We start from the raw sequence: 24,528 nt of genomic DNA on the forward strand, positions 1-24,528 counted from the left end.
AAAAATTACCGAAATACCCCCTGAAACCTAAAAATAACTGAAATACCCCCCATAAACTTAAAATTACCATAATACCCTCTAAACTTAAAAAATGACCGAAATACCCCCAAAACTTAAAAATTACCAAAAAAAAAACCCCGAAACATTAAAAAAAATGATCGAAACACCCATGAAACCTAAAAATGACCAAAATACCCATGAAACCTAAAAAAATGACCTAATAAACCCTAAACCTAAAAAATGATAGAAAGACCACTGAAACCTAAAGAATGACCAAAATACTCTTGAAACCTAAAAATAACCAAAATACTCTCAAAACCTAAAAAATGACTGAAATACCCCTAAAACATAAAAAAAAATTATCGAAATACCCCCTAAAACCTAAAATGACCAAAATACCCCCATAAACTTAAAATTACCAAAATACCCTCTAAACCTAAAAATTGACTGAAATACCCCCGAAACCTTAAAAATACTGAAATACCCCCTAAACATATAAAATGACAAGAATGCCCCCAAAAAATATAAAATAACCTAAATACCCCCCTAAATCTAAAAATTTACCAAAATACCCCAAAACCTATAAAATGACAAAAATGCCCCTAAAACCTATAAGATGATAAAAATACACCCAACCCTAAAAGATGACTGAAATAATCTTGAAACCTAAAAAATGACCAAAAGATCCCAAAACCTAAAAAAATTACTGAAATACCCCCAAAGCTTAAAAAATAACCAAAATACCCCCCAAAACCTAAAAAATGACCAAAATACCCCTAAAACATAAAAATTACCCCTAAAACCTTAAAATTACCAAAATAACTCCAAAATCTATAAAATTACCAAAATAGCCCCAAAATATAAAAATTACCGAAATACCACTAAAACCTAAAAAATGACAAAAATACCCCTGTAATCTAAAAAATGATTGAAATACCCTTAGAATCTAAAAAATGAACAAAATAACCCGAAACCTAAAAAATTACAAAATTTCCTCAAAACCTACAAAATGACTGAATTATTCTTAGATTCTTTAATATTGACAAAAATGCCTTTGAAACATTCAAAATACCCCAAACCTCTATTTTCATAATTTAAGAGGTTACAAATCTGCTTTGGTCATCTTACAGGTTTAGGGGGTATTTTAGTTACTTTAAAGGTTTCAAGGGTGTTTTGGTCATTTTAGATATTTTCTGGCGGTATTTGGTTGTTTTAGAGGTTTAGGTCTATTTTGGTCGATTTATAGGTTTCAGGGTATTTTTGCAAATTTTAGAGGTTTAGGGTTATTTTTGGTCATTTTAGAGGTTTTGGGCGTATTTAGTCATTTTAGAGGTTTTGGGCGTATTTTGGTCATTTTATAGGTTTGAGGGTATTTCAGACATTTTATAGGTTTTAGGGGCATTTTTGTCATGTTATAGATTTCGGGGGTATTTCGGTCATTTTATAGGTTTTTGGGGTATTTTGGTCATTTTTCAGGTTTATGGGGTATTTCGGTCAATTTTTAGGTTTTAGAGGTATTTTGGTAATTTTTAAGTTTCAAGGGTGTTTTAGTAAGTTTTTTGGTTTCGGGGATATTTTGGTCATTTTTTAGGTTTAGGGGTTATTTCGGTCATTTTTTAGGTTTCGGGTGTATTTTGGTAATTTTTAAGTTTCAAGGGTATTTCGGTCAAATTTTAGGTTTCAGGGGTATTTCGGTTATTTTTAAGTTTAGGGGGTATTTTGGTAATTTTTGGGTTTTGAGGGTATTTTGGATATTTTTTAGGTTTCGTGGGTATTTAGTCATTTTTTAGGTTTCAGGGATATTTTGATCATTTTATAGGTTTAGGGGGTATTTTGGTCATTTTAAGTGGTTTTTTTTAGCAAATTTGGTGATTTTGGGGGTATTCTGGTCATTTTAAAATTTTCATGGGTATTTTGCTCATTTAAGAGATTTTGAGATATTTTGGTCATTTTAGTGGTTTTTGAGCATAATTGGTGATTTTAGAGATATTAAGGATATTTTGGCAATTTTAGAGGGTTCATGGACATTTTGCTCATTTTAGTGAGTTTGAGGATATTTTGGTCTTTTTAGTGGTTTTTGAGCATATTTGGTAATTTTATAAAAATTGGATTTTGGTAAGGTATGAATATCCATGAGTAAACAAACTGGGTGACAATTGGGTATGGATACTAATTGGGTAAGGTAATTGGGTATCCATGGATAAATTTACTTGGATTGGATATGGGTATACCCTACCCATGGCCATCCCTACCTATAGGTGTGGGGAGTAAAAAGACCTTGATGGGGATACGAGCCTTTGGGCCATGCTAAGGAAGGCCGACCTGCTCTTGGGTTTAGAACTTGTTAGTACTACGGGTCGGCCCATACGCCGAGGATCCGAGGATCCAGCCGAGGGTGAATTTCCCTTCGTACAGACACCGGAGAACTTGGGACTTCATGGTAAAGCTTAGGGAATGACACGGTCAAGATCAATGGTTAAAGGGGGTGAACCCTTGAATGTCCTGGAAGCACCGATGTTAGAGAAATACCAAAGATAAAGGCAGTCACCTCCACATTAAAGACCCTGCACCTACCACCCTGGCCGCATTAATGGGGAAGTGACACCTGAATAGTGGAAGGGAAACTTCTGGTTACTATTCAAAGGCACTGAGAAAAGAAATATCTAGGCTAAGGGGGAGTTGGGGCAACACGTGTACAAAGTATCAAAAAGAAGAGTATTTAAGGAGCAACCTAGAACAGAAAAAGGGGACTGACTTTTTTGTAACCCAAAGGAAAAAGAAAAAAGAGGAAGAGATAATATAAGAACAACTCTCGGCTCACGTCCGAGGAGGTTGATTTACAATATTCCTTGTTGTTTCAAGGTGTTTGCAATCTTTGGCTTGTCAGTTAATCCTCAAACACTTCTAACCTGGGTTTCAAGCCCACACTCTACAAATTCATATTGTTTAAGGCTCATTGGGCCTGAGCCCGTAACTATTCTTGGGGCCAGGTGCAATTGTGCACTTACAATAGGTATTGCCAATAGAATAAGAAAAATAGTTTGATATTGTAAGATCGAGAAATCAAGATGATCAAATCGAGTCTGATGTGGTCAAATTAGGATCCTCATTTTCTTTTTAATCCAAACAAAACTCAATTTGTATCTCAATTTTTAATAATAATGCATTCTATCATAATGAATTATGTTTTAATAAATTTGGTTAAAAACTTAAAATACACTTTCTAACCCTTGCTAGACTTTTTTTTTTTTTTTTTTTGGGTGTGGAGTTATCGAACTCTACCGTAATGCATCTTGCAAATACTTTTTGCTAGAAAAGGGCTACTTTTTGCTAAGACTTTTTTTATTTTTATTCTTTTGGATTTAGATGACATAATGAATTATATTTTAATATATTTTTATCAGGCTACATTTTTCTGTGGTATATATTATCAATACAGTGTCTGAACGCTAGCTTAATGCATCTTGCTAATACATTTTATTGGAAAAGATTACCTAAACCAAAAATGTGTAAGTTTATTATTTATTTATTATGATAAGATTTAAAACTGATAATACTCGTTCCATGATGATTGTTCATCAAATAAAGATAATAATTTTTATTTTATGTAGACAAAATTTGAACCCAAAACCCTTATCATAAGAAAAGCTGACTAAAACAACATGACATAACAGCACAATTTAACATTATCAATCTATGTTAATGCAAATTAAGATAAGATACAAGAATGTCATAGAAGTAAAATGGTGTAATTTTGCTGGCTCTTGGTTTAAACTCAACCTTGGTGATTCCTCTCTGATTAATCCATATTTGGTGGAGAGTGGCAATATTATCAGAGATTATTGATGCTGTTGGGTTATAGGCTTCTCAAGAGCTATTGCGATAGCTACTAGTATTACTGTGTAACTTTGGGCACTTAGAAATGAGCCTCTGATTGTCTTGGTAGTCATTCCTTTAGGGCACTTTGGTAATATTGTTCTAGTATCGTTGTTTAAATGTTGTAGAAATATGTGTGAGTGAAAAAGTGTTGAACTAACTCTGAAATTTATTCTTTGGTCATTAATTGTAAGGTGTTGTTAAGCAAAATATCTCTTAGGGTGTGTTTGTTTAGAGGTGAAATAGGGTGGATGGAAAACTTTGAAAAGAAAATTTTGGAATGTATTTGGTTGGACAGAGAGGAAGGAAAATAAATAGTGGGACTTGGATATTTTCTCTCAGGACTTACAAACAAGTTTTCTACCAAAATGGAGAGAAAACTGAAGGGAATGAAAATAAATAGTGGGGCTTGGGTATTTTCTCTCAGAACTTAAAAAAAAGTTTTCTACCAAAATAGAGAAAAAACTGAAGGGAGAAAATGAGGCTACTTAATAGATAAGAATAGGTTTCTCTTTTTTTCCCCCTCTTTTTGTGCTTTCCTAGGCACGTTGCTTCTTTTTTCTTTTTTCTTTTTTCTTGTTTTCCTCTTGTACGTTGCCTTTTTTTTCTTTCTATTTTTGATTTTCTGGCTGTGGGTGTGATAGTTTTTGTTTTTGTTTTTGTTTAACTAAACATGATTTTTTTTGGGACATGATTTATATTTTTTAATAAATTGGGTGATTGCTTTCTTTCTTTTTTTTGGTTATTTGTTACTTTTTTCTTAAATTGACCATCATTTTTTTACAAAGATGTATGAGTAAATTTATACAAACTCACTTTTTCTATCCCTCAACTTTTCTATTCCCAACTAAACAAAAATGAGAGAAATTAAAATGTTTTTTTATCCTCCAATTTTTCCATCCTCTCACCATTTTCTATCCTCCCACTTTTCAACCCCTCCATCCAAATGAAACCCTTAGACTAAATTTAGCCCAAATTAAAAAAAGTTAATAAATTTAACAAATGGTTTTGTAAGGAAAGACTAACCTTTCTTAGGATTTTTGTAGTTTTTGATTGTCCTCTTTCTCATGCGATATTTCTCATGAATTTTGATTTAATAGTCAAGAATTAAGAAAGATAATGTTGTAGGTTGTAATTTATGTTTAGTTTGGATGAATTTTATCTTTACTTAAAACTAATAATCTATATATATATATATATATATATATAACCAAAAATGTTTGACTTTTTATCAAACTTTTTAATATTTTGCTACATGAATTTTTTAGATCTTACAATTGTACACATCGTTATTCTCTCTCTCTCTCATCCAAATGAAACCCTTAGACTAAATTTAGCCCAAATTCAAAGAAGTTAATAAATGTAACAAATGGTTTTGTATGCGAAGACTAACCTTTCTTAGGATTTTTGTAGTTTTTTATTGTCCTCTTTCTCATGCGATATTTCTCATGAATTTTGATTTAATAGTCAAGAATTAAGAAAGATAATGTTGTAGGTTGTAATTTATGTTTAGTTTGGATGAATTTTATCTTTACTTAAAACTAATAATATATATATAACCAAAAATGTTTGACTTTTTATCAAACTTTTTAATATTTTGCAACATGAATTTTTTAGATCTTACAATTGTACACATCGTTATTCTATCTCTCTCTCTCTCTCTCTCTCTCACACACACACACACACACACACAGCGAGCATTCCTCAGGAATTGTTGGGTAGGCCACTTGCACTAGATAACAGAATGCCGAAGAAGATGGTAGAGACGTGCAAGTAAAGAAGAAGGGAAGTATCCAGACAAAGGAACTATCACTTCTGCATTCAATTCATTGCACCAACTCAACTGGCTACATTAATGGAAGAATAACCTATGAACAGTGTCTTAACAGCTTGCAGCACATTCTACCACTTCTAGCCAAACCTTAATGAAACAAACATCTAAAGGAAGGTTAGTGACTATGCAAGTAGAGGGCTCAGATGTAATTCAGCTAACTATATATAGAAAGGAAGTCCCAATAGAACGGGGGGCGAAAAAGTGAAAAAGAAATACTGATATTGTGTAACATTGTTCTATGATTAAAACTTGAACAATCTATATAAACAACTGGTCTTCGCCCAGGCTTGAGGAAGTGTTAATTCTAAAAATCTTGTCTTCTTCCTTGAATTCTCTAACTTTTACCCATCCACTTAAAGCTTAAATCATACTAGTACATTAAAGTTGACCTCAGGAACTCATCCTCTAACTAATTTATATATATTTTTTTTTTTGAGAAGGCATCCTCTAACAAATTAATTGTATCGGGTCGTCTAACCTAAATCCACTACTCTAAGTGGGCTTAACTTGTTGGACTCGCTTACAATATATGTTACTGATTTTAAGTTATATTCTATATTTTATCCTAAATCAAAACTTTATCAAATTCTATTATATATTTAGACATTTCATTAAAATCTTATCATGTGATAAATTCTTTGAACCATAAAATAAATGCTTTCATATACTAACACGAGTATATTAAGATAAAAATACAATTTTAGTCCCTGTATTTTGTTTCATGTATTTAACAAAGCAATCCTATTAAAATATAACATTCTGTTGAAGTTGAACCTTACATAAGTTACTGACCACTACTGAGGACTGATAAACCAAAAACAAAAACAAAAACCTTTCTCCCATAGTTTTTTTTTTAATTTTATTTATTATTATTATTATTATTTTTATCAGCTTTCTCCCATGGTTTTGTGGGGACACAAATGACCTGGTAGGAACAAAAATGGACCTCTCACACGTGCGAATCACACCCTCCAAATCTCACACGTGCAATCCTTCCTCTTTCCCAGTGCACCCACTGACATCTTCACCAAAGATCAACACAAACACAAACACACACGAAACACATTTACATGACTGCACTCTGAAAAATCCCATATTGTTTCGATTTGATCAAAAATCTCAAATGGAACACGCCCACTTTCTCTTCCTTTAACTTCTCTTCTCTCTCTCTCTCTCCTAGAAGAAATTTCCGCAACCTGTTTGGTTCCTCAGAAAATTTCACACAAACAAAGTCAAAACAAAAGAAAGTGGCTTCTGATGGATAAAGAAACTCGCCAGGAGATGCCAAATGCCAAACGCCCTCACTTCTTTGACGTTTACTCTGCCATTTTCAGCTCTCAAAGACTGGTATTTTTTTTTTATAAGAAAAATTCTCTTCTTTTTTTTTTTTATATATAAAAATTTGTTCTTTCTTTCATTATACATGTATGTGTTTTCAAAATTTTTTTTTATTAGTTAGAGAAATTTAGGTTTAGTGAAAATACTATGATGTTGATTTTGCATGTTAGTCTTGGACCCTAATTTGTGTATATTCTAATTTTACTCTAAAGCACTTTTAGTAATCCCTTGAAAAAAAAAAAGTACCTTTAATAGTGAAGATGGTGTTTGATTCATTACTAATGTTAATATTGATGGGATTTGACCCCTGCATTAGGCTGATTATAGTCTTAACTATGTTTTTATTGTTAATGGTGTTATGTTAGTAGTAAATAGTTTTGGGCATTCCTTGAAAATAGTATCAGTTTTTTGGATTAGATAAAAAAAACTGAGATTCCAAAACTAGCCGTGGAACAATTTTAAAAAACAAAAATTTAAAGGGACCCATGAAAAGAAACTACAAAAGAGAAATGCTGCATGCATCCACAACATTTTCACAACGATCTACGTGGCAAATTGTTACGGGTTCTAATCTAGGCCCACTATTAACATCACTTTTTTACCCACTGGTAACAGCTTGCCGCCTAGGATTATTGTGAAAATGTTGTCGATGGAGCATTTCTCACTACAAAATTTAGTTATTTAGTAGAGATAGAGACTTGCAGTACTAATGGAAGAATTAGTGAGGCATTGTATAAGTGAGTGTCAATTGTGTAAGAGTATAAAAGGCCCCTTTGGTTATACTGCCTCTGTCCTGTATTATTGATCATGTTTTAAAAAACAAACCTTTTAAGATAACATTGTTTTATGCATTGTCTTTTAAATTGAAATGTACAAGTTTCCAAAACTACCCACCCTAATTTTTAAACTTTAGTGAAAGAGGAGGGGTATTGGGTTTTTAAATAAAGTGAAAGGCGAGTTAGGAAATTTATTTATTGAATTTTCAAAGAGAACTACATTTTGGGATGTCCCGAAATGGAATAGAGGAATAACAATTTGGGACAAGGCTTGTGCAGCAAGACGTCCCCCTACGTTTTCTTCTCATAAATTCTCAACTCTCAAAGCATGCGTCCAAAGGTTTTCATTCTTGTTTTCATTTTTCATTTTCTTTTTTCTGTACCTATTGATTCTATTTGTTTTTATTTTATTTTATTTTGGTGAGTCAAGTGTTTGGTTATGCTACTACGCCTAAAATTGCAATTCTGTGATCGAAAACTTAGAATTGTTATCATGGAATCTATCATTAGGCTATATTGAAGTTTTTTGTTACATGTATTTATTCCAACTTGTAATTCTTCCGTTAGCTCCGAGTTTCCTCAGTTTTGTAGGATATTTCTTGGTGACAAGGCTGATACATTTTTTTTTTTTAACATGACCAATTGAGAGAGTAGTCTTGATAGGTTACACGGCTATTGAATTTGTAACATGATTGATGTTTTCTTTAAATTAGATGTTGGATGATGAAAAGAATCATTTGGATTCCCAATGATATGTATTTTTCCTAAATATGTGATATCCTGACCAGCTACTCCTGACAAGATCTTATGTTATCATGTGTTTTTACTTAGCAAAGAAAAAAAGGACAGAGGGAGCATTAAGATTCTAAAAATAGAAAGATAAAGATTTGTGAAACATAAGAAATCTGGTTTGTACTTGCAAATACCAGTTAGGTGTTTATTTCTTCAAATATGTTAGTCTTGTATCTGTTTGCTAAAATTTCAACTTAAAGTCTTTAGTTTGGTGGCCATCACATCGTTCTTTCTTCTTGAAGTACGTCTCTTTTGGTTGCTAGAACAAAAGAAAGAAGCTTTGGAAAAAAAAAAGAAATAGAAAATAGAGCTACAATAGAATTTGTCTTGTATCATTGCAAATTTATGTCACCCATGTTGCATCTATTGCAAATAGTGTAGAGCTTTTAGAAAGTATAGCATTTTTAGAAACTAATTGCATAATTCATTTTCTTCGGTCAAAATTTATGGTCTATAATTATTTCCAAGTAATATGGCTTTGGCATGCCAGATAACTTACTGCAAGATAGCAAATGAAGCGAGTTCCTAGGTAGACTAGTCAGTGAATTTAAAGACCGCTAGAAGTCTTTTATCCACAAGTTGCATCTAAAAGTATCCCGAATATGTAAACTGTTGTTTGTATCTATATAAGGCATCCGCCGGATAATTCAAATCGAAGCCATTGGATGTCTGACTCGAGCCTATATGACATTACCAATCAATAGAAATATTCTAACATTCCACCTTTGTCATATATTCCATACATCTGCTAAGAGATGCCGTGTTGATTAAGAATACGTTTGGATGCAGCGTTTTCCAGCTGCGTCCACGTTTTTTTTTTTTTTTCCACGCGCATATGTTACTGTTCATTGGACATGAACAGTGATTTTAGGCCAATGAACAGTACTTTTTGGGATGAACAGTAATTTTTACACATTAAAAAATTATTTTTGTACAGTATTTTCAGTTTTTAATTTTCAGTTTTCAGCAATAATTTCTATCCAAACGGACTCTAAATCTTGTTGGGAGTATAGTAGATTTATTATGATTATTTTTTATCAGTATTTGATGTTATTTGTATTGCACGGTTAGATGGTGACACAACTCAAATCTGTTACAGAAAATTCCAGTACGATTTGTAAGACACATGAAAGGCAGAACATCTGGATTAGTTACATTGGAGGGTCCAAGTGGGAACAGATGGCATGTGAAGCTAATTCAACAGAATGATGATTTATTCCTCCATCAAGGATGGCCAGAATTTGTTATGGACCATTTCATAGAATCTGGTGATTTTTTGGTTTTCAGATATGATGGTGAGTTGCATTTCACCGTGCAAGTTTTTGATAAAAGTTCATGTGAGAAAGAGGCTGCATTTCATTCTGAGTGCAGTCAAGATCCTAGTGACCTTGGTAATAGTATGGGGCAGAAAAGAGAAAGAGATGAGGGTGCTTCCCCTTCAGATAAAATTTTTGAAGGCGTGCCAAAGAAATTGAGAGGTAGCTCATCACAACTCCATCTAGGATGCACAGTCAAGAACCAAGAAGGCAAGGTGGATATGTATGATGGGGAGGTATGTAAGCATGAGGTGGTAGCTATGGCTAAAACATTGCGAGAAGCAATTTGTCCTGAAGAAACAAGGCACTGTGGTAGTACTTTGAGGAATTCTTCTATTGTCTCTCAATCAAAAGCTTCCAAGGAAAAGCAAGGTAATGAAACCAACTGTTCATTTCTTGGGTTTTGAGGACAAGAATCCACCTTCTGCAGCAGAATTGGCAGTGCTTTAGGGACTACAGAATACTGCTACTTTTTCCATGTTTTTTGAGTAATCTTCTTGTAAAATAAGGCGCAGAAGTCTATTATTTTCTTGTTAGATAAAAAATGTAAAGAATCAAATTTGCATAACGTACTTTTATCTGTGTAGAAAATGGTCTACATATGCTTCATACTCAAATTTTAACCATGTAGAAAAAAACTTCTTAAATTTGTATGAATGTGTACAATTATTTAGATGGATTGGATATGGATATGATTCATGAAATTTTACATTCTTGCTTGCAGTGTTGGATATTGTTCAATTCAATACAAAGGCTTCCATCCAGAGTAGGAACGGAAAAGAAGATGATCTATACATGCATGGTAGAGTTTGTTTGTCGATGTTGTCAGCACAAGAAGTAGCTCAATCATTTACTTCCTCTTTCCCCTATTTCGTGAGAATCATGAAAAGCTTCAATGTCAGTGGTTCATATACTCTGGTAGGTTGTTTCTTCTGTTTTTCTCGTTTCTATCTTTCAATTGAATCATATTTTAATATAAGTTTTATGCATTGTCCATCAAATTACCTCCATAATGCAGTATGCTCACTATATTCTAAATCAAGGTTTAAAAGATTTTATGAATATGGAGTGATATATCAGTAAATGTCTTTTCTTGGCCTAGTAATCTTATCTTATTCTTTTACCTATCAAAAAGTAATCTTATTCTTATGCACCCACATGATGAAAAATCTACCTTGATTCTGATATTTTAGTGCAACTGTTGGTCAACGAATTCTACAACCCATCTATCTTCTATTGTCACATCATACTGAGAAACATACTAATTGTTGTATGGTGCTGCTCTCCTGTGGGAATTAACGGGTTTACCTATTAAATCTGGCACAATTAAACCCTGGTACCCTTAAGCCCTATGTTATCGCAATGAATTTTGTCCTTGTTCAGATGTGGGTTTGGACAGCTTTTTTGACAGAAATTCCTTTTTCTCTTGCATATGCAACTTCCTTTGGCAGTTGTGGGTTAGGCAACTCAGGGTTATCATCAAGGGTTTTCTGATCATTCACTATACTTCAGTTTATTGTTGTTTTCTTCTGCAAGCGGTCTGTTCATCAAATTTTCTTTTCAAACTGCTTTTTTTCATGCAGAACATCCCATATAAATTTTCGATGGCACATCTTCCAAACAGCAAAATTAAGATTGTTCTTCAGAATTTGAAAGGAGAATGTTGGACTGTGAATTCTGTGCCCACTACAAGAGTGAATACAAGTCATACTCTATGTGGTGGATGGATAGCTTTTGTCCGTTGTAATGACATCAAGGTTGGAGATATCTGTGTTTTTGAACTTGTACGTGAGTGTGAATTGCGTGTGCACATTCTTGGGGTTGGAAGGGAAGGGCTAGACTGCCAAAATGGAAAAGTAGTTTGTAGTAGGTCAAGTGGTGGTCGGGCACCCTCTTCACATAAAACTTCGAAAGTTTTGCCAAAGAAAACAAGGGGGAAATCTCCAAAAGCATCAAAGAGACGTCAAGAAGTGCCTTTCTCTATTGATGTAAGGAAACAATGTAGTGCATCAAAGACTTATACCAGAGCTCCAGTTGGCTCTCAGTCAAAAGCTGCCAACAAAAAGTTGGGTAAGGTTTTTAACTATATTCTATTTGAATTTGCAGTTAGGAATTGGTTTCAATAGAAGGATCAGTGCCTTCACCATAGGTTTTGACTTCCACATTCTCTTGGTCAATTGCTTGCAAGAATGGACCATAGTTGCTTATATTTCTGGTCAGAAATTAAGCTTGTCATTTTCTTTATGTACTTGTAAATTGTAATTATATATATATATATATATATATATACACACACACACACACATATATGAGATGGGTTCAAGTTATACCTGATGTAACTCTTGTAAAGTTACACCTTTTTTACGCCGTAGATTTGTAAGTGATTTAACGGCTAAAAGAATATCATTAACTATTACTTTCTATCTCATTCATAATTAATACTAGTATTTTCTCTCTCTCTCCTTATTTATTGTTTTTTGCTTGATTAAAGGGCACACTGCCATTGTTAACAACTTGCATTTCTATACTTGAAAAAAAATCTTAACAGATACGGATACAAACACAAACAACAACACAGCAGCAGAGTACTACTTATAAGAAACTGACACTGCATATCTACCTTTAAAAAAACAAAAGATAATTTATTATTACTATTATTATAATGTTCACTGTTTATAGTTAGCACCGGTTTTGATATTCCAACCAAGTATCACAGTCAATCCCACTCTTATATCAATTTAGGCAGCTTAGCCTCTAAGTCAGTGTCTTTCTTTTAACACATGATACCATTGATCCATTCACAATTTGAAATTGAAAATTAAAGAGAAGAGAAACATGGAGTCAGAGAAGGTGAAGTTGAACCCAGCTGCTGAATTTGCTGAAGGGTAGGACACAAAGCCATGGCTGAACAAACAAAACCTTGGAAGTGTGATTCCGAAGAAGAGAAAAGTCAGTGAAGCAAATGGTGTTTGGGGGCTTAGCTGCATTATCTATCTCAGTTATTTTTCTTGTATATTTTATTTTTTTTCAAGTATAGAAATGCAAGTTGTTAACAATGGCAGTGTGCTCTTTAATCATGCAAAAAACAATAAATAAGGAGAGAGAGAGAAAATACTAGTTTTAATTATGAATGAGATAGAAAGTAATAGTTAATGATATTCGTTTAGCCGTTAAATTACTTACAAATCTACGGTGTAAAAAAGGTGTAACTTTACAAGAGTTACTTTAGGTATAACTTGAACCCATCTCTCTCTCTCTCTCTCTCTCTCTATATATATATATATATATATATATATATATTAGTTTAGTGTATTTAGATTTTCACTGTGTTTAGAGCAGCACCAGTGTATCATATTGCTAGCAACCATATACGGATACGGTGTATCAAATCTTTTACTTTTCATCTACAAGATTTGTTCAAAATGCCTTTTTTTCCCTTCCTATTCTAAATCAGTTTCCAAACTCTAAATGGATACAGTTCAGAGGAGAAAAGTCATCGAAGATGAAGTTGGCTCAAAAACTAAAGGCAGTATGAGAATGATGTTAGCACTTGATGAAGAAAGAGCAGCTCGATCTTTTTCTTCATCTTTTCCTAATTTTGTGAGGATCATGAAACAGTTCAACATCAGTGGTTCATATACTCTCGTGAGTCTTGTATATCCATGCTTGCACATTTCTTGTTATGTTTTCCTGAAAAAGGTTTTTGGCATCAATTCCCATTTACCAATTGGTTTATCTTGCAGAAAATCCCATACCAATTTTCAACAGCACATCTCCCTAACTGCAAAACAGAGATTGTGCTTCGGAATTTAAAAGGAAAATGTTGGACGGTGAATTCTGTCCCAGACTCAAAGGGGCGAATGGGCCATACCTTTTGTGGTGGGTGGATGGCCTTTGTTCGTGGGAATGATGTTAAGATTGGAGATATCTGCATTTTTGAACTCGTTGGCGAATGTGAAATGCTCGTGCATATATCTGGAAATGGTAAGAAAGGGCTTGACCATCAAAGTGGAGCAGATAATGAATTAGCTCTTGTGACATATACCAGCAATAAGCCTTCTTTATGATTGATGTAAAAAAGATCAACCTTAATGAAGTATATATAATTATGGTCAGTGTTGCTATTTGCACCTTTTTCTTTTAATTGGAGTGCATGTGCGATCTTAATTCTCCCCATGCTATAGGGAAACAAAATTCAATCTTTAAATGATCTTTTTGAATGTTAAAACCATCAACAGCTTGTTACTTTTGATTTCTATGTATTTTCCTGAAGTCCTTAGATACAATGTTGGAAAATTTAGTTTACAGTGAAGGTCTAGTTTTTGCAGTTTAGGAGGTTCTTAGGTTCACCAATTTACTGTTAAGTTTGCTTTTATTCCTTGGGGAGTTCAGTTTGCAGAGGCCTGAACTCTTTTTGTGCAGGGTGATCCTTTTTTAAGCATTGACAAAATCAGATGAGGCAGAAACTTGCAAATTTGAGCCAGTTTTGGTTTTTTGGGTGGAGATTGTAGCTGATAAAAGAAGTAATTGTTGAGAAGTAATTATTCACTTAATACTCTTATAGTATGTCAAGGTGATATTCCTTCTTTCACATGAATGGTAAGTTCCACCATTTAAAATCATGGTAGAACTTACCATTTATGTAAGAGGAGGCATTGATATGCTTTGAGAGTATTGAATAATTTTTTTTTTTTTCTTTTGAACCATTAATTAGGTATACACAAGTTCGCTTTGCTATTGTGTATCTTTTGTCAATTCTTATCCAATTATCCTGGAGGAAACATTGTGTTTGAATTATTAAGAAGATACAAGTGGACCTTGCTTTAAAAAAAAACAAAGAAATTGATGTTTTAGCCTAGTAATAAAGAACAACAGTAATGGAACAAATGTCATATATTCAAATTTATATCAGTGTATATATGTGTGTGTATCAGTGTATGTATTGTATCCTTTGTGGTTATGTAACATTTTCCTTTTTAGTGATATGTTAAACACCTTCCATAGTTCCATAGCCATTTTTGGGAAAGTCTCAGTAATCAGATTTGTTGCGACTCCATTAATAACTAAAATTACAAATTAGGTTTTACCTAACAAATTTTGGTTTTAAATGAGTATTTAAAGGCTGTAACAAAATAAAATTGAGAGCAATTTTTTTTCCTGCCTTAAAAAAGAAGGGTAACGTAATCTCCATTTGGTAAAAACTTTTTTCCATCGAACCTATCTGTAATACTGGATTCCAAGTGTGCTACTATGGCAATACAAGACCATAACCACAAAAGCGATTTTAAGACGGGTAATGGTAAAAAAAAAAAAAGTGAAATTATTGTATGTTACTATTATGGTTTGGTTAACATGTACTCTTCTATTTTTGAAAAATTTTCTTGAAAATTAAAAAGTTGTTAAAATTTTAAAAAAAGTTTTAAAAAAATAATAAATTATTGTGTGGCCTAATGGCGCACATTTACAAAATCTTACTATTATTATCACAACTACATGCCAAAAAAATTGCACACATTTTATCGTTCTGTTTGCTGGGAACATTTTCTCCTTGTGAATGATATCCCTAATTACTAAAAAAAAGGAGTACTTCTCTGTTCAGTTTTGCACACCATAATAAATAGTACCATACCATGGTTACCTTTAGTGCTCCAGCAGTACCCTCGGGTAAAGTCTAGTCTTTTCAAATAAATAATGGAGATTTGTGTCAGTTTCACCCTTTGTTATTTTTTCTCTTACTGCCAGTCAAAGCTTCATACCTTCATTTCACTATTCAAGTCTTGCACTGTACATGGTTCCCTGCTGCCTCGAATATCTCTCTCTTTGTCTCTCTCTTTCTGTACTTGTAAAGTTAGTTCCTTCCACTTGTTGCAAAAGGGTCTTTTTCTTTTTTTTTTTTCTTTTTTAAGGTAGTTGCTGCTTCTGTTAAGTAAAAATTGCTTGAGTTCTTAAGTGGGTCTAATCTTCTTTCAATATCAAGTGCAACTTTGTGTTTAAAAGTGTTGTCTTTGGCATGTCAAAAAAAAAAAAAAGTGTTGTCTTTGGTTTATTTACTGTTAAATCTTACTTTTTGTCTTCTTTCCTTTGATTTTTTTGACTTCAGAACCGTTGTTCAGTGGAAATGGGAGATGCATGCAAAGATTGGAGCAAATGGGCAGAGGACATTTATTGGACCCATTTCCAAACGTTTCACTTCTATCAGCTTCTCCTCAGTGGTTTTGATCGCCAGCTTGTAAGTTTAAGGACTATCTTTTCCCTTTTAGGATCTATTGAATTTCATGTTTATGAAAAGTTTGAAAACACTAAAAGGTGGTAGCTTTGCATGGTCGTTAAAAAAGTTCTTGAACCTGCCTTTTAGAATGTAAGTTAAAAGCTCAAAAATTCCTGTTTATTCCAGCACGCAAGAACCTCTTTATTTTTATTTTTTGCATTCTCACTTATCAACATTATCTACCTCATATTATTTATTTTACGCTATATTTTATTAAAATATCAAAAAAATTTATTTATTTTTAATTATTTATCTTTCTTCACACGCCCGCAATGCATTCTCTTCCTTCATCCTCAAAACTAAATGCAAAATGAACAGGATTTGTATAAATTTACAAACCATGTATTTTTACACAACTTTGCATGGCCACATAAGTGATTTGGGGGTCTGCTAAAATGTGATACTTTTTTTTTATTAGAGTGCAAAATGTCCTTTCTTTTTACATGGAAGAAGCGGAAGCTTTGGGGTTCCTCTGCTTCTTCTTACATGTTCTTGTGGAGTAAGAGAAAACTATATTGGTAGCACTTTGTTTAGATGTGTTGTGTAAATTTAAATTTTTGAGAAGCAAAAAAGGGGAGGGGGTGAAATCCAAGAATTTCTGACCAAGGCAACTAATAGTGGAATATGTTGCACCTTTTTTTAATAAAAAAATCATGAAATTTACATTACAGTTTCATAAGAAAAGAAAAAACTTATGACTTTTAGTTTTCATCCCCCTTTTTAAATGTACATTGGTAACTCCTGGCAACTGAAGTTGATCCCATTCGAAGTTAGAACTATATCAGTATTTTCTGTCACAGAACCACTCCATTTGCTTAGGAAATGGACAAAGGCCAATTCATGGTGAAGATTTTCGTTTCACAAAATCTTAAGGTGCATGTGGCAGTATATCATTTAAAATCAGTTATCATTCAAATACAAATCTTCAATCCCACTTTTTGTGTATCACTTTGTACTCCACGGATTACAACTTACCAAAGTCTTTTTACTTTCTTTATAAACAAACCAAAGTTTAAAATGGCAAAAAAAAAAAAAAATCAGATACATGGCATTCTGTGATTGGTGGAGCATAACAATAAGTGGGACAAAGGATTTTTGCAAGTCTTTCAGAAAATGGATCAGCCGGATGATACTTTAAATGATGGCCAGTGGCATTATAGGATTTGTGAAAGAAAAAAAAAGTTATTTTGTGAATTGGTCACTCTCTATTAGTCTATTTCATAAAGAGAGAATCCTAATTCAAAACTACGGGGGTGTGTTCCCATTGATGGTGAACATGTTGTCAAGGAGTATTGATTTACATCTAAGTGAATAGTGAGTGAAGATGCAATTCTTTGCTTTGATAGATGAATTTTGTTGAGGTTATATCTTGCTGTGAATGTTTGTCATTTTGGTCAATTATAAGTTTAAGCTTCTTGTTCTTGCAACACTTTATCCCTCTCTTGCATCTTTATCCTCAATTGTCTAGTTTGCTCATGTTTGTGTTGACATTGCAGGTCATCCCCAAAACATTTTCTGACAATTTGAAAAAGAAGCTGCCTCAAAGTGCAACTCTTAAAGGTCCTAGTGGTTTAACATGGGATGTAGAATTGACGACTAATGATGATACAACGTTCTTTAACCATGGTTGGCAAAAATTTGTGAAGGATCATTCTTTGGAAGAGACTGATTTGTTGGTCTTTAGGTACAATGGTTGGTCACAGTTTGACGTTTTAATCTTTGATGGGAAGAACTTGTGTGAGAAGGGGGCTTCATATTTTGTCAGAAAATGTGGGCAAACTGAACATGACAACAGATGCTTGACTAAGAAAAGATTAAGGGAAGGTTCTATGGATGATGTTCGCACCCCATTGGATGTTGATGCTGGATGCACCTCACCAGTGAACTCTATGGGTGATGACAGTGTCACAGTGCCTTCTGAACAATGTATCAACTCCATGGTTGCTAAAAAAAGGACCCGGCAGAGTGCTAGGCGTGTTGGGAGCAAGAAACCTGCTACTAATGGAGAGGGAGTGAAGTCCAATCCAAGTGATGGTAACCTTCTTAACACATGATCTTGATATTGTATTTTTTTTTTTTTTTTAAGAAGGAATTACTACTCTAGGTTGTACCATTTTTCTTAGCTGCATATGGCTATTATAGTACCTTGCCAGTTGCCATCCTAGAAACACAGAATCATGTAGTCCAAAGATATACTGATTGGATTGAAATATTTCATTTATGAATGATTTAGATGTTGCAGATTCACCCACCAACAAGAATGGGGCACAAGTCCAGCAATTTGCGTCAAATAGAAGGCCAGTAACTGAAGATGAGATCAAGAGTGCCTTGGTTTTGGCCCAAGCAGCATCAAGTGATGATACTTTCCAAGTAGTTATGCGACCCACACATGTATACAAGAGACACTTTTTGGTAAATGTTCTCTATCACCGGCTTTGATTGTATAATGAATCTTTTCTATATGTTTAATTTTGTCCCCTTTTATATTGCTTCTACATTATCAGCTTATAAACAGACTTTCTTAAAATGGATGTACTTGTTGGTGATTGAATTCCTGTCTTGGATTTAAATGAACCTTCTTTTAATTATTTTCCCTCCTTATAATTGTGCTTGTTTTATTGCTTGATCAGTGGATCCCTACCGAATGGGTGATGAATCATCCCTTAACGGAAAACCAAGAAATCTATCTTCGTTTTAACAAGGGTACATGGCAAGCCAAATATTTTTATAATCGAGGTCGCGGTAACGGAGGGATTACTAGTGGGTGGAAACATTTTGTTCTAGACAACAACCTGGAGGAATTTGATGTCTGCCTGTTCAAGCCTGCTGATCGAATGGACGGCTTTTTTGTCCTGGATGTTAGCATTTTCCGGGTTGTTCAAGAAATTACTCCTCTGACTGTATTGACTCCTCCACCAAAAAGGGGTAGACCAAAATCAATCAAGAGCACCAAACCACAAGCTTGTGATTAATATAAGATGTGATACCTTGATGTGATCTAGAATATCATACATTTTGAGCATGAAAGAGGGTTCTGCTGCCAATGGACTTTTTATGTAATATATTTGCCTCTTGAATTCTTAAGTTAGGCTTGTTGCCACACTACTTATTGAGGTTGCTTCAAGTGAGCTTTAATAGTGATTTTGTTCATGTGTTTAGTGAAGGCTCGGGCTATCTTTGTATGTTTATATGTTTAAGTCGTGTGGTTATACAATTTTCTTTTCTTGATGCCAATTTCTTGCACTATTTGAAACAACTAGTTAGGGTGGAACGAGCAAGACACTTGCACCTCTTGAGTGAGAAAATAAAGATAAAATTTCCATTTGAAGAAGTATGTAACTATATACATAAAAAAAAATAAAAAAAAATTGTATGTCACACGCAAAGTTAGGCAAGTTATTTAACATATGCATATCTATTTCATTATAATAGTTTCTTAGTACTTATTTGCTAATGACAATATTCACTCACTAAAAACTTCTATGAATAATAAAGAACATCATCTTCTAACAATAAGCAGCTGAGTTTTGCTAAGACATTATCACAATATTTAAATTTTCATAATGAAATAGGTCATATGCTACAATTGAACCATTTCATCAAATACCTTCAACTATACACAATGAAAAAATTTTCATTCATATTTTCTTCTTTATTATATTTACATGAAGTCTAGGTACAATGATTAGCTAGCTTAGTTTTTAATGAACACCCATTTTAGGCAAGAAAAAGAAAAAAAAAAAAATATATATATATAGATAACAAATGCATGTGTCTTAAATTTTCCATTAAATAAATTATAAGTTTTGAAGGTTTAAACTTAGAAAATCAATATTCTTTAAGTAATAAATAAAATATTTTATATCATCATTCCAACATTCTAATCATTACTACCATCTAAAACTCAAAATACATTAAGAAACTTTTTAAAATGTTAAAATTTAGTAAGAGTATTTTAGACATTACACAATGTAATATTTTAAGAATCATAAGTTTTCATTAGGGTTTAACTGAGAGAATAACAATATAACATATTTGCTCTTTTCCAAAATATTAAGAAGAGAATTTCTTGATTTTAAAGTTTAAGGATGAACTGTGAACTGTGAACTATCTAAAACATAAAGGATGAAATGTGTTTTTATCCTAAGGTTTTTTTTGTGTGTGTGTGTGTGTGTATAAAACCATGTGTTTTTACTTAAAATGGTGCATAAAGATAAAAATACAATAAAAAATGACAAAGTTTAGTTATAAAATTAGTTGTAACCTTAGGCTACAACCTTACTAAATATCTTTTTATTGGAGGTGAGTTATAACCTTAGGTTACAACCTTACTAAATATAATAAATATTATTACATATTTTGAAAAACTAATTGTTGAATTTCATGTTCTTTACGCTCTTAATACACATGTCAAATTTTGTGTCAATCGAATATTATGTACTATATGATCTATAAACTTATATTTTATGCATAATTTTAAATTACAAAAACTTACAATTTAAACAATTTATTGATGACATAGCTATTGATCTTTAATTTTCTTAAAATTTTGCAAGCATGAAAGATATAAGAATAAAATATAATTCAATGGTGGATTTGTCAAAATTCACCTCTAATAAAAAAAATATTGAGTAAGGTTGTAGAATACCTCTAATAAAAAAAATATTGAGTAAGATTATAATCTAAGGCTACAATCAATTTTGTTGCTAAACTTTATCTTAAATAAAATTCAAAAAGTCAACACGAGAAAACTGTATGTGAAACAGTATATTTTGGCTAAACAAAGTTGACTAAACCAAAAAAAAAAAAAAAATCTAAAAACACAACTGTAGGGGTGAAGGGCCCATATAAGGATATTGGGCCGTGGGCCTCGTTCGAAAACATCAGATAGCCCGAGGATAGATAAATGTTGACGAAGACAGGTAGATTGTTAAACCAAAGAAGAGGTCATATCACAATAAACGAGTGATGTTGTCCGAGGAGTTAGTCCTCCTTGAACAGTAGGTTAGAGGTCTAAAGTCCGACTACCCATCAAATCCTGAGCAGTGGACAACCATGCTTGAGAGGATAAGCTTTAGTTAGGGGTGAGTCACCATAGAGACGAGAAAGATCTGGGTATAAAGTTGTTATCACCGCATTGAATGCTTTGCATCTAACCTCCTGACCGCATTAATGTGGAAGTAATACCTGAACAATAGTTTCCAGTTTTACATCTACCCACAAAGACTTTAAAAAGATGCTAATGGGACAAGTATTAAGAAGTTAGTAATCTGATCTACACGTGGAAAGTTAAGATGAAAGAGGAGAAGAATATATAAAAGGGACGAATCCCATGATAGAAGGGGGCATCTGAGATTGAAGGAGAGTAAATAGTACTATGTAAGAATTTTAATGTTCAAGAAAAACATATATATAAGAACAGACCTTCCTCAGACTTGACTGAGGAGTATCATTCTTTATCTAAATTATATGTCTTGTTTGTTCTGACATTAACTAGCTCATCATCTAACTCATTGAACGTTCAATATGAGGTCCACTCTCTGATAAATTCATTGTTTTGGACTCTTTAAGCCATTGTCTATACCATTTGGGTTGTGGCGTGAATCGTGCCCTTACAACAACATAATGGTACAAAATTTTTGTAGTACTGTAATTTTGTTATATTTTATTTTGATTCGTAAAGAATTGATAATTTAGTAGTTGCGAGAATATTATGAGTTATGACAACAACAAATTGTATTAATATTTTCACAAGAGAAATGTTATGTCCACAACAAAATATAAATAGTATGTTGTTACAAGTTATTATTGGTGGGCAAAAAAGTAACCAATAACAATTTATCTTCTATGATTTGTTATAAAAGTATTGTGAAAAATGTTATGGATGTCGCATTTTTTTTTTCACAATACCTTTATTTTTAGTTGTAGTTGTTTCCAGTATGATATTTTATTATTTTATTTTGGCCTATAAGGAATTAATACCTCAATCATTGTAAAAATATTGTAGCAATTTTTTGTGTTAATACTTTTTTTTTTTTTAGAGTAGCTGATATGCATATAAAAAAAATGAAAAGTGTGTTCAATCAGCCATTTTTAACCCCCCCCCCCCCCCACCAAAGCAAGTGAACACGCGAAATAGTGCGTATTGAATAAACCAAATTTACTGTTGCTTTAGCATTGACATTATATATAGAGAAAAGTCTGGAGCACAAATTTTTTTTATAATTTTGTTTTCACCAACCTAGATGAGATGTTGTGATTGGATAATAAGAGTTTTCACATCTGAAAATGGAAAAAAGAAAAGAAAAACATTTAAGCATCTCAAAAAAAATGACTTTATCTATTTTACATTTATTCTAACAATACACCATACATTCTATTCTTTATTTTGTAATTCATCTCATCTCATTAAAATAGTACTATATTCTATACACATTAGCAACAAAAGGAAAGAAAAAAAAAACTGTTATTGTAGATAATAGAGGAGAGAGAATTTTTATTTTATTTTATATAACATGCTACGGTAGACATTTATTTTTAGATGGTGATGTAGCAAAATGCAAAATCTCACTAGTGAACGCCGAGTGTGGAGGGATTCTTTAGCACAAAAAAAAAAAAAAAAACCGAGTGTGGAGGGATTTTTAGGTGTCTACAGTAAAATGCAAAAATAATTAAAAACGCAAATAGAATATGGATGTCTTTTATTTATTATTTATTTGTTATGGAAAATATAATACGGATTTAATTGCTTTAAAAGCATGGTTTTAAAAACCGAACCGGGAATAAAACCGTTTTTTTTCAAAATTTCCGGTTATTGACCGGTTATTGACCGGTTTTGAGATATATATAACCGGACCGGACTGCACCGGTTTTTCCGATTGAACCGGTCGGACCGGCCGGTCCGGTCCGGTTTTTAAAACATTGTTTAAAAGTAATAATGTTTATAGTAATTATTATTAGAAAAAAAATTGTTTACGGTGAGGTCAAGCAAAAAAGTGATGTTTGACTCACAATATATCATGTTTATGAAAAAAAAAATGTTAAATAATTTGTGCTCCTGTAACTGCCCAATTGAAAGATTTTCTTTATCACTTAGGCTGCGTTTGTTTGGACTAAAAATACGGTCAACGAAAAATCATTTCCGCTTTAACCGGAAAATAAGCCCATTTGAACAGAAAATCATTTACACTTTGATTTTACCTTCAAACAATTTTCGGAAACCACACCTGAAGAGGGAGCTCGAGCACACTTCTCACATAGTCCAAAACCCATCTCCAAGCTCACCTCAACCAAGCTCCGGCCAGCTCAGATCGTACAGCCCCACGGTCCAAAACCCATCTCCAAACTATTTCCCACGGTCCAAAACCCATCTCCAAACCATAACCTTCAAACCATTTCCAGAAAAAAGAAAAAAAAAGAACTGAACCAAGATTAACTCCAACGCCGCACAATCTCACTGTCGGGGCCGTGCCTCTCACTGCCGATCAAGCAAAGATCAACTCTAATGCCGCGCGATCTCGAACCCAGTCGTCCCCGATCGTGCGATCTCGCCTCCGCCACTCGATCTTGCCTCCGCTGCGCGTCTCGCCTTCGTCGTTGATTGCGCGATCGAAGCCTCCGCCGCGCGATCGAAGCCTTCGCATTCGATCGTGCGATCTCGCCTCTCTCTCTTCCTTCTTCTCTCCGGGATTTGATGATTTTTATTTTTGGGTTTTGTTTCTTTTGTGTTTATTTGCTGAGAAATGATGTTATATATTTGTTTAGAAGCTGAGAAAATGTGACCATCAAGTAGAAAATGTGTGTTTTCTATAGTATTCATAAGATCACAACCAAATACTTGAAAATATTTTTCAAAGTATTTTTTAAAATGCCACCAAACACCTAAAAATATTTTCATTTCCAAAAATATTTTCACCTGAAATCATTTTACACCTGAAAAATATTTTACACTAACACAAATGCGGCCTTAGTTATTCCGATTTCCGAAACCCAATTAATGCAAGAGATGGACATATCTAATATATTCCATGCATCATATGCAACAATGCAAGAAATTCCTTGTCTACTTGTGAGGGTTGGAACTTGGAACACTGGTCTCACGTTATCTAAATAATATTAGAAATTATTCATAAATAGTTGAATAATGTTTGACTAGTTTATTTTTGTTAATTTATTTTATTATTTAGTTTATTTTTTTATTATATATAAATTTTATTGTACTTTTTAATATTATTTATAAATTTTATTAAACTACTTTAATTAATTTTTACCATTTTTCCGTTCGTTTAATAAAAATTTTACAGTTTTAGCAAATTTTTGGTACGTCCT

General features: G+C 33.0%; 2 protein-coding genes and 1 non-coding gene across 3 annotated transcripts; all 3 read left to right on the top strand.

The window, feature by feature from the left end:
• Positions 1–6,746: 6,746 nt before the first annotated feature.
• LOC142640020 (B3 domain-containing protein Os01g0723500-like) lies at positions 6,747–14,188 on the top strand. Its single transcript, XM_075814136.1, has 6 exons — positions 6,747–7,057; positions 9,716–10,304; positions 10,657–10,850; positions 11,516–12,002; positions 13,411–13,577; positions 13,676–14,188. The coding sequence occupies exons 1-6, from the start codon at positions 6,968–6,970 to the stop codon at positions 13,997–13,999; spliced, it is 1,851 nt and encodes a 616-aa protein (XP_075670251.1). The 5' UTR covers positions 6,747–6,967; the 3' UTR covers positions 14,000–14,188.
• Positions 8,539–8,627, top strand: LOC142623033 (small nucleolar RNA R12). The gene has a single exon (XR_012842057.1). It is a non-coding gene; the product is annotated as a small nucleolar RNA R12 (small nucleolar RNA).
• Positions 14,189–15,676: 1,488 nt separating the features above from the next.
• LOC142622658 (B3 domain-containing protein REM16-like) lies at positions 15,677–19,366 on the top strand. Its single transcript, XM_075796178.1, has 5 exons — positions 15,677–15,779; positions 16,033–16,161; positions 17,697–18,234; positions 18,434–18,612; positions 18,831–19,366. Exons 2-5 carry the CDS (start codon positions 16,051–16,053, stop codon positions 19,170–19,172), a joined length of 1,170 nt encoding a protein of 389 aa, XP_075652293.1. The 5' UTR covers positions 15,677–15,779; positions 16,033–16,050; the 3' UTR covers positions 19,173–19,366.
• The last annotated feature ends 5,162 nt before the right edge of the window (positions 19,367–24,528 follow it).

Source organism: Castanea sativa, chromosome 1 (genome assembly GCF_040712315.1).
Source record: "Castanea sativa cultivar Marrone di Chiusa Pesio chromosome 1, ASM4071231v1".
Taxonomy (NCBI): domain Eukaryota; kingdom Viridiplantae; phylum Streptophyta; class Magnoliopsida; order Fagales; family Fagaceae; genus Castanea; species Castanea sativa.